General features: G+C 59.7%; 1 protein-coding gene across 1 annotated transcript in view; it reads left to right on the top strand.

Annotated features, from left to right (window-relative positions):
* Positions 1-14,419, top strand: part of SPTBN5 (spectrin beta, non-erythrocytic 5) — a 45,253-nt gene that overhangs the window by 25,528 nt on the left and 5,306 nt on the right. Inside the window, exons 34-57 of the mRNA XM_050799311.1 lie at positions 391-495; positions 884-1,051; positions 1,518-1,667; positions 1,782-1,973; positions 2,110-2,205; positions 3,077-3,192; positions 3,282-3,396; positions 4,140-4,253; positions 4,393-4,514; positions 4,757-4,919; positions 5,118-5,306; positions 5,545-5,622; positions 6,266-6,438; positions 8,818-8,908; positions 9,050-9,196; positions 10,056-10,193; positions 10,272-10,528; positions 10,727-10,913; positions 11,303-11,515; positions 12,159-12,355; positions 12,474-12,678; positions 12,925-13,119; positions 13,680-13,835; positions 14,112-14,317. Coding sequence (XP_050655268.1) covers positions 391-495; positions 884-1,051; positions 1,518-1,667; positions 1,782-1,973; positions 2,110-2,205; positions 3,077-3,192; positions 3,282-3,396; positions 4,140-4,253; positions 4,393-4,514; positions 4,757-4,919; positions 5,118-5,306; positions 5,545-5,622; positions 6,266-6,438; positions 8,818-8,908; positions 9,050-9,196; positions 10,056-10,193; positions 10,272-10,528; positions 10,727-10,913; positions 11,303-11,515; positions 12,159-12,355; positions 12,474-12,678; positions 12,925-13,119; positions 13,680-13,835; positions 14,112-14,317 — 3,773 coding nt within the window. The remainder of the gene's footprint in view (positions 1-390; positions 496-883; positions 1,052-1,517; positions 1,668-1,781; positions 1,974-2,109; positions 2,206-3,076; positions 3,193-3,281; positions 3,397-4,139; positions 4,254-4,392; positions 4,515-4,756; positions 4,920-5,117; positions 5,307-5,544; positions 5,623-6,265; positions 6,439-8,817; positions 8,909-9,049; positions 9,197-10,055; positions 10,194-10,271; positions 10,529-10,726; positions 10,914-11,302; positions 11,516-12,158; positions 12,356-12,473; positions 12,679-12,924; positions 13,120-13,679; positions 13,836-14,111; positions 14,318-14,419) is intronic.

Raw genomic sequence — 14,419 nt, 5'->3', positions numbered from 1 at the left:
CTCCTCCTTTCCGTTCTCCTCTCTCTGCTCAGTCCCTTTCCTCCTGCCTCTCTGGCTTTTTCTCTAATATGGGGCAGCTGTGCATGAGTCCTTCCAGGTGACCTGGGTGAAGTGCTGAGGCCCCTGAGCTTCCACTGACATCCCCAGACTGAGCCCCGAGGAAGTTGGCCAGAGGCTGGTCGTGCTCCCATGTGGTGCAGAGGTTGGGGTGTCACAGCCTCCCAACCTGGGCTCCCACTGCTCCTCACAGCTCCACGCCAAGCTCGGCGGGCACTCCTAAGGTCCTGCTATACCCAGAGTGCCCATGGGCACAGCCTAGCACAGACTGTAGCTGGAGGGGCTGGCTGGCTGGAAGGCATGGTGGCCTCTTTGACTTTTCTGTGGATCCAGGTCTCCCTGAAAACCAGTGCCTTGGGGAGCTCGGTGGAAGAGGTAGAGCAGTTGATTCACAAGCATGAGCTCTTCCTGAAGGTTCTGACTGCCCAGGACAAGAAGGTAATGGGCTCAGGAGTCCTGGCCGTGGTCAGAGTGTGGGGGTCAGGAGAGAGTCCTGAAGGGGGTCACAGGGAGCTTGGTGTGTTCGCGGAGTCAGTACTGATGAGCCTGCGAGGCTGGGGGCCTGGTTGGGGTTGACTGAGCAAGTTGTATGTGTGGCTCAAGAAGAGGGCCCAGGGTGAGATGGGCCACACTGCAGAGACCCACGGAGGGCATTCGGCTCTGTGCACACCACATGGTCCTTGGGGAGCAGACTGGTCTGGCTTGTGGCTGGGAGGATCAGACACCCCTTAGCCGTGCGGGGCTGAGGAAAGGGCTGTGAGCCCTGCGGGCCAGACCCTGCCCCAGCCCAGGGTGGGAGAGCAGTAGCTGTGCCCCTGCCCCACAGGAGGCAGCCCTGCGTGAGCGGCTGAAGACGCTCCGGCACGCCCAGGTGCAGGACCTGCTTCCTGCCCTGCTGCAGCGCCGGGCGAGAGTGAAGGAGCTGGCGGAGAGCCGGGGACACGCCCTGCACGCCTCCCTGCTGATGGCCAGCTTCACCCAGGCTGCAACCCAGGTCAGAGGGCACCCCCAGCCCAGGGCCTTCCACTAGGACCACTCAACCATTTTCAGCTGCCTTCACACCACAACACTGTGAGGCAGAAACAGGTTCAGGGAGTGGATGGCTGTGCTGGAGCTCAGAACATGGGATCTAAGCCCTTCTGTGTGGAGACCCCACCAGTGTCCCGAGCTCTAGCAGGGCCAGGGCAAAGAGAGGCAGGGAAGGGAGCAGAGCAGCCCAGGGTCCCAGGAGTAGGGGCCACACCTCCAAAACGAGAGCCCCCACCAAGGCCCTGCCCGGCTGCTTCCTGCAGCACGTCTTGTGTCTTCTGTCTTCCGGAGCTAGAACCTTCAGGGCTCATTGACCAGGTGCTGCCCACTCTACCCCTGAGGCCAGCCTCCTGGGAATGGCTAGGGCTAGGCCTGTGGCATCTGGGGCCCAAGGCTGCAGAGCATCAGCGTTCGTGTCCCATCCCCACCAGGCTGAGGACTGGATCCAGGCATGGGCCCAGCAGCTGAAGAAGCCGATCCCTCCTGGGGACCTGAGAGATAAGCTGAAGCCCCTGCTGAAACACCAGGCCTTTGAGGCTGAAGTCCAGGCCCATGAGGAGGTCATGACCTCTATTGCCAAGGTAACAACCGGGCCCTCAGCCCCATGCCTGCCCCAAAGTGTGGCCCAGGGGTGATGTCGGTCTTAGGAGGAAGGGCAGCAGGCAAGATGTCCTGTGTCCCCTCTCTCCCTCCAGAAGGGAGAGGCTCTCCTGGTACAGAGCCACCCTCGAGCGGGAGAGGTCTCCCAGCGGCTGCAGGGCCTGCGGAAGCACTGGGAGGACCTGAGGCAGGCAGTGGCCCTCAGGGGCCAGGAGCTGGAGGACAGGCGGGACTTCCTGGAGTTCCTGCAGAGAGTGGACCTCACAGAGGCCTGGATCCAGGAGAAGGTGTAGCCCCAGCCAGCGGGGGGAGCTGAGAAATGGGGGGAGGAGCCCTCCCTTGACAGGAGGGAGCCCCAGCAGCAGGTGCCAGGAGCCTGGGTTGGTGCTCAGAGCGCTCCCTCCCCACCCTCGGCCTTCACAGGAGGTGATGGTGAATGTTGGTGACCTGGGCCAGGACCTGGAGCACTGCCTGAAGCTCCGACGGCGGCTTCGCGAGTTCCGAGGAACCTCGACCGGGGTGAGGGGGCCTTGCTGGGTAGAGTTGGCCATGCATCCCTCACTGAAAATCCAGTTGAGAGCAGGGAAAGAGTGTGGGCTGTAGGGCATTGTGTGGGCTCCATGCCTGCTACTCCCGTGCCCTCGGGCAGGCTCCCTCCTCTTGCCTTCGCTCCTTCCTCTTTAGAATGGGGGTAGCACCCACCTCAGAGGTAAGAGAGCATGTGCATGGTTGCAGATACGTGAATCTCCAGCTGTGATAAAACTTCGTAGACCTATCCCCCTCTACCACACACAGATGCATACTTGCAAAAACTGATAAAATCTGAATGAAGTCTGGTCTAGTTGGTAGTAATATACCAATGTCAGCTTTGTGGTTTTAATGTTATCCTTATATAGGATGCTGCTATAAGGGAAGCTGGGGAAGGGCACATGGACCTCTCTGCGGGACTCGTGCAATTTCCTGTGCATCTATAATTATTTCAAAAAATCTTAAAAACATGAGACATATGCCTGGATGCAGTGGATAATCAGCGCCCGCCTTCAGTGTGACTGTTTCAGCGTCTCAGCGTCTCCTCCTCGTCCCACACCCGCCCCCTTACACAGACACACACCAAACATCTATTTCTCTTATGTGGTGTACAGGGAAATAAAATTGGCAAATGTATTTGCAATTGGGCTGCAGGCTCCAAGCCGATCTTGTTCACTTCACCTGGACGGGGTGACCTCAGTCACCTGCCACAGTAGAGGAAGCAGGAAGCAGTTCCTCCCACTGCCCAAACATGCTGTTCCTCATGCTCTGGGGCCCAGGCATGCTCCCAGTGCCCGCTGAGGTGGGAAGAAGGGGCTCTGCGTGGGGGGTGCCAGTGCCCTCACCCGCACCTCCCCTGCAGGACACAGTGGGCGATGCCCGCATCAGGAGCATCAGTGACTTGTCACTGCAACTCAAGAACCGGGACCCTGAGGAAGTCAAGATCATCTGCCAGCGGCGAAGCCAGCTCAACAGCAGGCCAGTCCCAGGCTGGGGAGAACCGAGGGGCCGGGAGAGGGATGGAGGGCCGCCTCGGGCTCCACATTACACCACCACCCCTCGGCCAGGTGGGCGAGTTTCCATGGCAACCTGCTCCAATACCAGCAGCGGCTCGAAGGGGCCCTGGAAATACACACGTTGTCTCAAGAGCTGGACAGTGTCACCGAGAGGATTCAGGAGAAGGTACGTGGTGGAAGCGGGTCCCGGCAGGGTCTGTGAGCAGATGCGGTCAGGGGAGGGGGCGCTGCCTAGAGTCTCCTGTGTGTCTCCCCCCTCACTGGCCTCTCCTGTTCTGCTGGGTACTTGGAGGTGGGTCCTATCAGGGCTGCACCAGGGACATCTGATGGGCTGGCCCTTGGGATCAACTCAGGACCATAGAAGGACCTATTGCAAGCTCAGCAGGGGGCCTCCCTGTCTCCTTTCTCCCCCGGATCCTGGTCCCAGACACACTGCAGGTCCAGAGGCCAGCAAACACCCTCTCGGTTTCCTCCCGTCCCCGAGGAAGCCCAGACCCTCGGGGTGTTTGCCTTGGGACTGTTCACAACCACAGAGCCCCAGGCTGAATCTGGCAGAGTTAGAACCCGGTCTGGGAAGCCCTCGTGTGAAACAGGTGTCTGCTGAGGCCTGTCTGTCCATCCTTGCTCTGTTTTCTTTCTCACTCCTCAAGGGATGAGAGTCCAATGAGACAGTGTACAGGGAAGCAGCACACACATGAGGTTCTTCCCTCAGAGGAGACTCCAAATCCAGAGTTGCTCCTCTGAATCGTCCCCCTCACATAAGGAAGAGACGTCTGGCCCTCAAAGCCAGGGCCGGGAAATCACGCTGGGTGCTTGCTGTGCACACAGAAGCCGCTGGCCGGGCCCTTTGCCGGGAAGGAGGAGCTGAAGCAAAGGCCCAGCAGGTAACTGGCCGTGCCCCTCCCCCAGGAAGCCCTGATCCAGGCCCTGGACTGCGGGAAGGATCTGGAGAGCGTGCAGAGGCTGCTGCGGAAACACGAGGAGCTGGAGCGGGAAGTGCACCCCATCCAGGCCCAGGTGGAGGTGCGCAGCTGGCTGTGGAGCTGGGCCCAGGGCACCTCCTCAGGGGGACCCTGGGCAGAAGCGGGGAGGAGGGGATATGGGATGCCAGGGTGGCCCAGGGCTCCCCTGCCCCAACGTCTGACCCCGGCTTCCCCCACAGTCCCTAGAGCGTGAGGTGGGCCGCCTGTGCCAGAGAAGCCCTGAGGCAGCCCACAGCCTCAGGCACAGGCAGCAGGAGGTGGCCGAGAGCTGGTGGCAGCTCCAGAACAGGGCCCAGAAGCGGTATGAACCCCGCAGGCCTTGCCCTTGCCGACCCATCCTCCGGCATCTCAGTCCCCACACCTCCCCTCAGCCCTTGTGTTCCCCTGGGATTCTTTCTCCAGCCTGCAAATTACTGTCCTCCCAGTAACTCCCAGCCCGTGGGCCCTCCTGTGGTTGAGGGGATTAAGGGACAGAAGACACCAGTGGGCACAGGGGAGAGGGGTTTGAAGGCCTGGGAACTAGCTGATGAGCGCTGTGGGCAGGAGGGAGGCGCTGGATGCCTTGCACCAAGCTCAGAAACTCCAGGCAACACTGCATGAATTGCTGGTCGGCGCCCAGAGGCTGCGGGCTCAGATGGACATGAGCCCCACTCCTCGCAGCCCTGTGGAAGCCCGGCGTATGTTAGAAGAACACCAGGAGCGCAAGGTGAGCAGGCAGCTGGTCCAAGCCTTTCCCAGACCCTCACCTCCGCCCTTTCCTCTCCTCCCCTTGTTCTTGGGCCTCCTGGGTGTCCCGCCCTGCCTGTCTCCTCCAGCCTCCCACTCCTCAGCTGCTTCCCCACCTCTCCTCCTGCCTGCTGGGCTGCTTCCAGTCCCCGGTGATCTGAGCCCAGTCCCGTTCCAGGCCGAGCTGGACTCCTGGACAGACAGCAGCAGCCTGGCCCGAAGCACTGGGCAGCAACTGCTCACAGCGGGGCACCCCTCCACGCCCGACATTCGCCAGGCCCTGGCTGGCCTAGAACAGGAGCTGAGCAGCCTGGAAGGGACCTGGCAGGAGCACCAGCTACAGCTGCAGCAGGCCCTGGAGCTACAGGCAGGCACAGTCCCATCCCCAGCCTGCATCTTGGCCCCACCCAACACGGCCTGCGCTGACCCCCAGCCTCTGGTCAAGGCTAAGGCTGGAGGGGCTGCTGGGCCAGGGACTTCCCCACCACTCAGCGCTCTTGTCTTCCAGGACCCTGGTTCCCCAACCTGTGCCACCGGAAGGGTCACTCCACCTGCAGTGGCTGGACCCTCTGCCGACTGCCTCTTGCCTTTTCCTTTGTTCCCAGCTGTTTCTGAGCTCCGTGGAGAAGATAGAACATTGGCTTAGCAGCAAGGAAGACTCCCTAGCCAGTGAGGGTCTGTGGGTAGGTGTCCAGCCGGAATGGGCAGGAGGGGATCTTACAAGAGCAGCGTTCGGGGTCAAACCAGCCAGTGCTGCCTGAGCTCCCCAGGCCAGCGACCCTCCCCTTCTGGGGCATCTCCCCACTTGGGACCACATCTGTCACTGGACAGTTACTTACCTGTCATCTGGAGCAATTCCCACGCAGCTGTGGGCAGGCCCCACCGCCAACACCCAGGAGCTTCGAGAGTGCCTGTGGCCCTCACCCATTCTTACTGCCTCACCCCTGCCCTCCTCACTTCCCAAATGCCTAGAGGTTCGCTTTTCCCGCCACTGCCCCAACCCTGTAGCAGACAAGTGTAGCTCATAGGAGACCTCAGAGGATAATTGGAGACTAACAGTCCTCGGGGGAGTGCAGAGGAGGGAGCGCTCACCTTATGTGAAAAAACTCTGCCTGCCTCAGAGATTCTGGCTCTTGATCCCTATCCCAATGCTCCCCTGGCTGGGAATCACTGTCCTAAAGCTGGAACGGCCTCGAGGGACGTATTTGGGTGGAGCAGCTGCTCTGTGGATGTGCATTTGGTAGGATGTTCTAGGTGGGAAGGCAGGTAGCCTGGGATGGGAGGGGGCAGCCCCGTGGACAGTATTGGGTTCCCCACCCCCACCAGGACCCCTTGGCTCCCACGGAGCCCCTTCTGTGGAAGCAGAAGATGCTGGAGCGGGACCTGGAGGTGCAGGCAGGAAAGATCAGCGCTCTGGAGGCCTCGGCCCGCAGCCTGCACCAGGGTGGACACCCCGAGGCCCCGAGTGCCCTGGGCAGGTGCCAGGCCATGCTCCTGAGGTACTGGTGGCTCTGGGGTGAGGGATGCTGTGGGCAGGCTGGCACAGGCATCTGACATCCCGGTTCTTCCCTTCCTACCCTTCCGCTGCTTGGCCCAGGCTCACCAGTCTTTTCCAAGGACTGAGGTCAGATGCCGGGGGTCCCCACCGCCCCTGGCCCTGCAATGTGTCTGCCTGTTATGGACATCAAACACCATGTGGAAAATCCCACTTCCTTCTTCATTCAGTTGAGATCAAAGGGAGTTTAAAGAGAGGCTTATGCTAGGAGACCAAGAGGAAACCATCTCACGAAACGGAAGGGCAGGGTACAGAGGTCAAGCATCAGCCTTCCAGGGCCACAGTCCTGAGTCCCTATGCTGCCCACTAATGGCAGGACTCGGGCACGTTCCTCCTCACGGCAGCTGAGCCTCACATCCCGGGCTCTAAGGGCTGTGATGAGGATGAAAGCATGGTGCTGGCCCCACAGGCAGGCTAGCAGAAGTCTTAGCTCATCTAACGCCGGTTCAGACACAGATGCATGTGACCTGCACGGCCCATGAGACCCCAGCTCTGCGGTTTTTTTTCCCTGTGAAAGCTCGTCGGGTTTGGCTGCTTCATGCAGCTCCTCAGACTTTTAGATCAAGGGAGATAGGGTCAAAAGCCAGATCCCAGACTGGTGAGGGCTTTTGTCCTTCCCAGAGAGCCGACCAGCACCCACAAATGCCGTGGCTCCTTGTGCTGGTGTCCTGGCAGTGGTTGGGGCCAGCCCCTCTCCATTCTTGCAGGTGGATCACACCTGGGTACCTGTGGCGTTCTTTGAATTAACAGAATGCAAACATTGCTGGCCTCTGTCACCACCCACTCCCCCAGTCACCTTAGGTGGTTCCTGGCAGGCCCAGCTGCCCCCAGCACAGTGCCACCGTGACTTCTAGCCCCTGGCTTCTTCCCTCCTACAGGAGCACATTTCTGTTCAGTCCAGCCGCTCCGCACCCGCTCCTCCCCACACACTCACACCAGCGTGGGCAGGAGTTCGTGGACCTGAGGAGGTGGGGTGGGGGGGAGGGATGTTAGAACTTCTGTTTACTTTATAGATCTCAGTTTCTATTTTTGTGCATGTGGCATTGTACTTGATATTGGTACAGAAGTACGTATGTAATATATAAATCAAATTATTAAATATTATATAAATGTTAGATATTACATATTATATATAGGGAGGTCCTGCTTTAAAAATTCTTGCTAATAGCAATGCCTGATCAAAAAAGTGGTTTAGACAGTATATTAGCCTATTCAGACAGCTGTACCAAAATACCACAGACTGGGTGGGGTGGTATAAACCAGCAATCCCCCAACCTTTTTGGCACCAGGGACCGGTTTTGTGGAAGAGTTTTTCCCAGGGGGTGGGAGGTGGTTTCCGGATGACACTGTTCCCCCTCAGATCTCTGGGCATTAGATTCTTATAAGGAGCCTGCAACCTAGATCCCTCGTGTGCGCAGTTCAAAACAGGGTTCCAGCTCCTGTGAGAATCTGTTGCCAGTTGATCGACGGGAGGCAGAGCTCAGGCACTCACGCTCCGCAGCTCACTTCTGTGCAGCTGGTTCCTAACAGGCTGCGGACTGGTGCTGGTCTGCGGCCCAGAGGCTGGGACCTGTGGAATAAACACTCTTCTCACAGTCCTGGAGGCTGCAGGTCCACGGTCCAGGTGTCAGCAGTCAGTTTCCTCTGGAGGTCTCCCTGTTCTGGCAGAGGCGCCTTTGCCCTGTGCCTTCCCCCCATACTTGTGTCTTCCCCAGTTTCCTCCTCTCATAAGGACACATAAGGTCACAGTGGATTAGGACCCACCCATATGACCTCGTTTTCACTTAATTGCCTCTTTTAAAGACACTGTCTCCAAAACCAGTTCTGGGGTTAGGCCCTCAGCATAAGAACTCAGGGGTACAGGCCGGGTGCAATAGCTGTAATCCCAGCACTTTAGGAGAATGAGGTGGGTGGATCATTTGAGGTCAGGAGTTCAAGACCAACCTGGCCAACATGGGGAAAGCCCGCCTCTACTAAAAATACAGAATTTAGCTGGGCGTGGAGGCATGAGCCTGTAGTCCCAGCTACTTGGGAGGCTGAGGCAGGATAATTGCTTGAACCCAGGAGGTGGAGATTGCAGTGAGCCAAGATTGTGCCACTGCACTCCAGCCTGGGTGACAGAGCGAGACTCTGTCCCAAAAAAAACTCGGGGGTACAAAATCCGGCCCATAACACACATATACAGAGGTGGAGTGCAATGGACCTTTATTCCAAAGAAACTCCAGACTCCGAATATATTCATACCTGAGAAAGCCTAGGCTGAACGGGCACCCCACCCAGCCCCGGGGGTGCCCCCAGGCCCACGAGCCTCTCCTCCTGGCAGGAAGGAGGCGCTCTTCAGGCAAGCCGGGACCCGCCGCCATCGCCTGGAGGAGCTCCGGCAGCTGCAGGCCTTCCTGCAGGACTCCCAGGAGGTTCGCCTAGCTTGGAGAGGGAGGTGGTCACGGTGGGGAAGGAGTCGACCCGGGGAAAGGCCACACTTCCTCTGGGGCATCCCAGAGGTCGGGGGAAGGCGAGAGCCCTGGACAGCAGGCCTGTCCTCCCCATGTGCCCAGGTGGCCGCGTGGCTGAGGGAGAAGAACGTGGTGGCCCTGGAGGAGGGTTTGCTGGACACAGCCACGCTGCCAGCGCAGTTACGGAAGCAGCAGAATTTCCAGGCGGAGCTGGACGCGAGCAGGCACCAACAGCAGGAGCTGCAGCGGGTGAGGCCCTGCGGGCAGGAAGAGCACAGGACGGTGCTCCAGAGCTGGTGCTGAACCACAGTAACGGTGGCCAATGTTATCTGGTACTTTCTGTGTGCAGGCACCTGGCTAAGCGGTTGTGTAGGCAGAAGTGTAGTGAGAAGCAATTGCTTCCCCGGGGTGGGGGCACACTCTCCAAAAATGACACCTTTTCAGTAATTTTAAAGATAACATTTTGATGTGAACAGGATATAGCCAGCAGTCCTGTGAGTGAAGGAGTCAAAACATAGCCAGTTTTTTGGAGACAGGTCTTGCTCTATCGCCCAGGCTGGAGTGCAGTGGCAAGATCTCGGCTCACTGCAACCTCCACCTCTCAGGCTAAGTGATCTTCCCAGCTCAGCCTCCCAAGTAGCTGGGATCACAGGCCCGTGCCACCACATCCGGCTACTTCTTTGTATTTTTGGTAGAGAAGGGGTTTCGCCATGTTGCCCAGGCTGGTGTCAAACTCTTGAGCTCAGGTGATCCACCTGCCTCAGCCTCCCAGAGTGCCGGGATTACAGGAATGAGCCACTGTGCCCAGCATGGCACTTCTTTAAACATTCTCTTTTCCACCTGCAAAGGCAGATCCTGACCCAGGCTGGCTCCCTCTGATATAAGTCACCCTGCTAAGTATTTTACATGACTTATTTAAACAAAATAACCATGATTTTCTCTATGATACGGATGAGGAAAATGAGGCTTAGGTAAAGAAAGTTGCTCAAGATCATGCAGCTGGCCTGCAGGGACTCTGCAGCCGTGGTGCTGGTGGTCAGAGTCGACACAAGTGCCCTGGTACCAGCAGTCCTCAGTCCACAAGGGGTGTTTCATGTTGTGGCTGCAGGAGGGACAGAGGCTGCTGCAGGGGGGCCACCCAGCCTCGGAGGCCATCCAGGAGCAACTGCAGGAGCTGGGAGCCCTCTGGGGTGAGCTGCAAGACAACTTCCAGAAGAAGGTGGCCAAGCTCCAGAATGCCTGCGAGGTGAGCTTGTGTGGGCCGTGGGGTGGCTGGCCGGGCTCCGGGCCTCTCCCCTCCTGCCAACCTTGCTTTCTACCCTAGGCCCTGCGTCTGCGGCGGAGCATGGAGGAACTGGAGAACTGGCTGGAGCCCATCGAGGTTGAGCTGAGAGCCCCCATTGGGGGCCAGGCCCTGCCTGGGGTGGGCGAGCTCCTAGGCACACAGAGGGAGCTGGAGGCAGCAGTGGACAAGAAGGCCAGGCAGGCTGAGGCACTGCTGGGCCAGGCCCAGGCCTTCGTGAGGGAAGGCCACTGCCTTGCCCAAGATGTGGAAGAGCAGGCCCAGCGGCTGCTTCAGAGGTAGATCCGCCTGTGCCCTCAGCTTCTCTTCCCTGCCTTCCTAGAGGGACTGCCACCCCTGCCCTCTAGCTGATGTCTTCTCACTTTCTCCCACTGCCCATAGGGAGGGCCACAACTGGGTGATCTGTGTCACCAGGTATCCCTAATACTGACACCCGTGGTCCCTGCCTCCCTGGGTCCCACCCTCCATCACTGCAGGTTCAAGAGCCTGAGGGAGCCCCTGCAGGAGCGCAGGACGGCCCTGGAAGCCCGGAGCCTCCTCTTGCAGTTCTTCAGGGACGCCGATGAGGAAATGGCCTGGGTGCAGGAGAAGCTGCCTCTGGCCACTGCCCAGGACTATGGCCAGAGCCTGAGTGCGGTGCGGCACCTGCAGGAGCAGCACCAGGTATGGGCCCACCCGGGGAGGGGAGGGCCGGCCCTCGCATGTGAGCGGGGCTCCTCAGCCAAGGAAATGGCACTCTGTGGCCCAGCCAGGAACTCTGCCTGTGGGGGCTTTTGGAGTACTCTGGATTCTTTGGGGGTCATGGGGACAGGGGACTCCTTGGAGACAAGTTAGTGGGGTCCTATGAAGCTTCAAGCACAACTGTGGGAGTCCCCCAAGGGTCAGCAACCTCCCCATCCTCCTGCCTCCTCCCCATCCTCCTGCCTCCTCCCCATCCTCCTGCCTCCTCCCCATCTTCCTGCCTCCTCCCCATCTTCCTGCCTCCTCCCCATCCTCCTGCCTCCTCCCCATCCTCCTGCCTCCTCCCCATCCTCCTGCCTCCTCCCCCACAGAACCTGGAGAGTGAGATGAACAGCCATGAGGCTCTGACCCGGGTGGTGCTGGGCACTGGGCACAAGCTGGTGCAGGCAGGGCACTTTGCCGCCCATGAGGTGGCCGCCCGGGTGCAGCAGCTGGAGAAGGCCATGGCCCACCTGCGGGCGGAGGCGGCACGGAGGCGGCTTCTGCTGCAGCAGGCTCAGGAGGCCCAGCAGTTTCTGACTGAGGTGAGGGGAGTGATGGGCAGGGCACAGCGGGCGGGCCTGGAACCCAGGGCGAGTGCAGCCGGGAGGTAACTCCAGGGCTCCGGGCCTGGGCACCTTTCATCTCCTCCACTCAGTGGTCTCCTGCCCACAAAGGCTTCCTTCCACGTGTGTCCCAGAACACAGCTGCTGGCTGTGTTTTTTCCCTCTAGACCAGTGGTTCTCAAAAAGGGCTTTACATGAGAATCACTTGGAACCTTCCCTGGATGATTATACCTCAATTACTTCAGAATGGTGAATACAATTGGAAAGGAAGAAAAACTGAAGTAAATGAAGTAAATAGGCTAATAAATGAAAGGGAGAAACACTGCAAGGAATATTTGCTAAAACTTGGTTTTATTTATCAAGTGACAAAAACAAAATCTATGCCTATGAACCAAGAATAAAGCATCTATTTTGCATGGAAAAAAATCACCTGGACCCTTTACAAAGCACTGCCTCCCTGGCTGTTTCGGACCAGATGAGGCTGCTTAGGAGTGGGGCCAGGCCGAGGGAGCGCGACAGCTCCCAGGTGATTCCCATGTGCGGCCAGGCTGAGAATCGTGGCTGTAAATCCTGAGCCCTGGAGAGTGCCTCGGGAAAACAAATCTCCACTCTGTCACCCCAGCTCCTGGAGGCGGGATCCTGGCTGGCCGAGCGCGGCCACGTCCTGGACAGCGAGGACATGGGCCACAGTGCTGAGGCCACACAGGCCCTTCTGCGGCGGCTGGAGGCCACGCAGAGAGACCTGGAAGCATTCAGCCCACGCCTCGAGCGGCTGCAGCAGACAGCAGCACTCCTGGGGAGCAGGAAGAACCCAGACAGGTGCGGGGGGAGCCACGCATCTGGGAGGAGCAGAGAGAAGCCCCTACAGAGGTGGCAGGAGACTGCTCCAGCCTGGAGAGGAAGGGCTGCAGTCCAGGCTGTCGCTGTCTTCCTGCAGCCCCAGGGTGCTAGCCCAGCTGCAGGCAGTTCGGGAGGCCCACGCAGAGCTGCTGCGGAGGGTGGAGGCCAGGGGGCATGGCCTGCAGGAGCAGCTGCAGCTACACCAGCTGGATCGAGAGACCCTGCTCCTCGACGCCTGGCTGACCACCAAGGCGGCCACCGCTGAGTCCCAGGACTATGGGCAGGACCTGGAGGGCGTCAAGGTGAGTCACTCCTGAGCAAACCTCGTGGGCAGCGGGCAGAGGCCGAGGAAGGCCTGCCTTGGGATGAAAGGGTTGCTGGGGAGTCAGCAGAGAGGAGCTTGGAGAGGGTGTCCTAGGGAGGATCCCGATGGTTCCAGAATCAGGGCTGAGGGACCTGCAGAGCCATCGGTCTGCTGAGCTCTTCATGAACTTTGAGAGCTCATGATACCATCTCGAGTGACCCTGCCGGGCCTCACACCTTTGCAGGTGCTGGAAGAGAAGTTTGATGCTTTCAGAAAGGAAGTTCAGAGCCTGGGCCAGGCCAAGGTGCATGCCCTGAGGAAGCTGGCAGGCACCCTGGAGCGGGGCGCACCCAGGCGCTATCCCCACATCCAAGCCCAGAGGAGCCGCATTGAGGCCGCTTGGGAGAGGCTGGACCAAGCAATAAAAGCCCGCACAGAGGTGGGTAACCACAGGCCGGGCCGAGCTAGGGGGTCTCAGAGTCTTCAAAAAATCCCTCTAAGCCCTCCCTAGCACAGGCTTTGGTTCCCACAAGACACACACCCTGCTGGCCGCGAGTGAATGCGCCTTCTCCCTCACCCGCTCAGGTTTCTCCCAGGACATTCCATCTCTGTAGGTCCTGGGCTGGGGCTGCCTCCTAAGCTGACCTGTCTCCCAGTCGCATGCGAGGCACTACAGGTGGTACTGCCAGGGTCAGCTGGATCCCCGAGAACCAGCCTGCTCTCTCACATGGACCCAACACCTCGTGTCTGCCTTTCCCTGAGATGCACATGAGGCCCTCTCCTCTGCCCGCCCTCCCCACCCGCTGGCCTGCCACAAGACCCACATCGTCCTGTTCACTGAGGGTCGCAGCATGGAGGATGGTTTCTGAACCTGGGGACACATCAAGCCCCATGGTCCTCCTTGCTCAAAAGGAGGTGGCCCAGGAGGCCATGTCTCCAGGGAGAAAGGAGTCCTGGGAGCAGAGAACAGCCCTGAGCAGGTCCTTTCTCCTCTCCCAGAACTTGGCTGCAGCCCATGAGATCCACAGCTTTGAGCAGGCAGCAGCCGAGCTCTGGGGAAGGATGCAGGAGAAAACGGCCCTGATGAAGGGAGAGGACGGAGGCCACAGCCTGTCGTCTGTGTGGACCCTGCAGCAACAGCACAGGCGCCTGGAGGTGAGGCCCCCACACCCTGCAGCCTGCCTGTCTGTCCCTGCCCAAAGGTGGTGGCTGAGGGGGACCTATCTCAGTCCTCCCCCAAGGTGCTCCCACCCCAGCCTGCTTCAGCCTCCTCTCCAGAAACCCAGATCCTTCCCTGAGGGGCCCTGGGACTTGGCCCAGGTTATGCAGCAGAGTGGAGGTGGCTCCTCAGAGAGGCCTGGTGCTCCTGAATGGAGAGCACGCGTCGGCTCAGTGTGGGGACTGAGGCCTGATCTCATGCTCTGGTTGCAGAGAGAGCTGGCAGCTATGGAGAAGGAGGTGGCACGGGTGCAGACGGAGGCCTGCCGACTGGGCCAGCTACATCCTGCGGCTCCAGGGGGCCTGGCCAAGGTGCAGGAGGCCTGGGCCACTCTGCAGGCAAAGGCCCAGGAGCGAGGCCAGTGGCTGGCGCAGGCTGCACAGGGCCATGCCTTCCTCGGGCGCTGCCAGGAACTGCTGTAGGTGTCCTACCTCGGCTGCTGGCTCAGCTCTGCCCTGTGGGGTGGGGGTATCCTGGCTCTTCAGGGAGCTGGACCCTCCCTCCCCTGCCCATGCCCTCC

Source organism: Macaca thibetana, chromosome 7 (genome assembly GCF_024542745.1).
Source record: "Macaca thibetana thibetana isolate TM-01 chromosome 7, ASM2454274v1, whole genome shotgun sequence".
Classification (NCBI taxonomy): domain Eukaryota; kingdom Metazoa; phylum Chordata; class Mammalia; order Primates; family Cercopithecidae; genus Macaca; species Macaca thibetana.
Note: the sequence above shows the minus strand (reverse complement) of the source record. Positions and strands in the feature narration are given on the sequence as shown.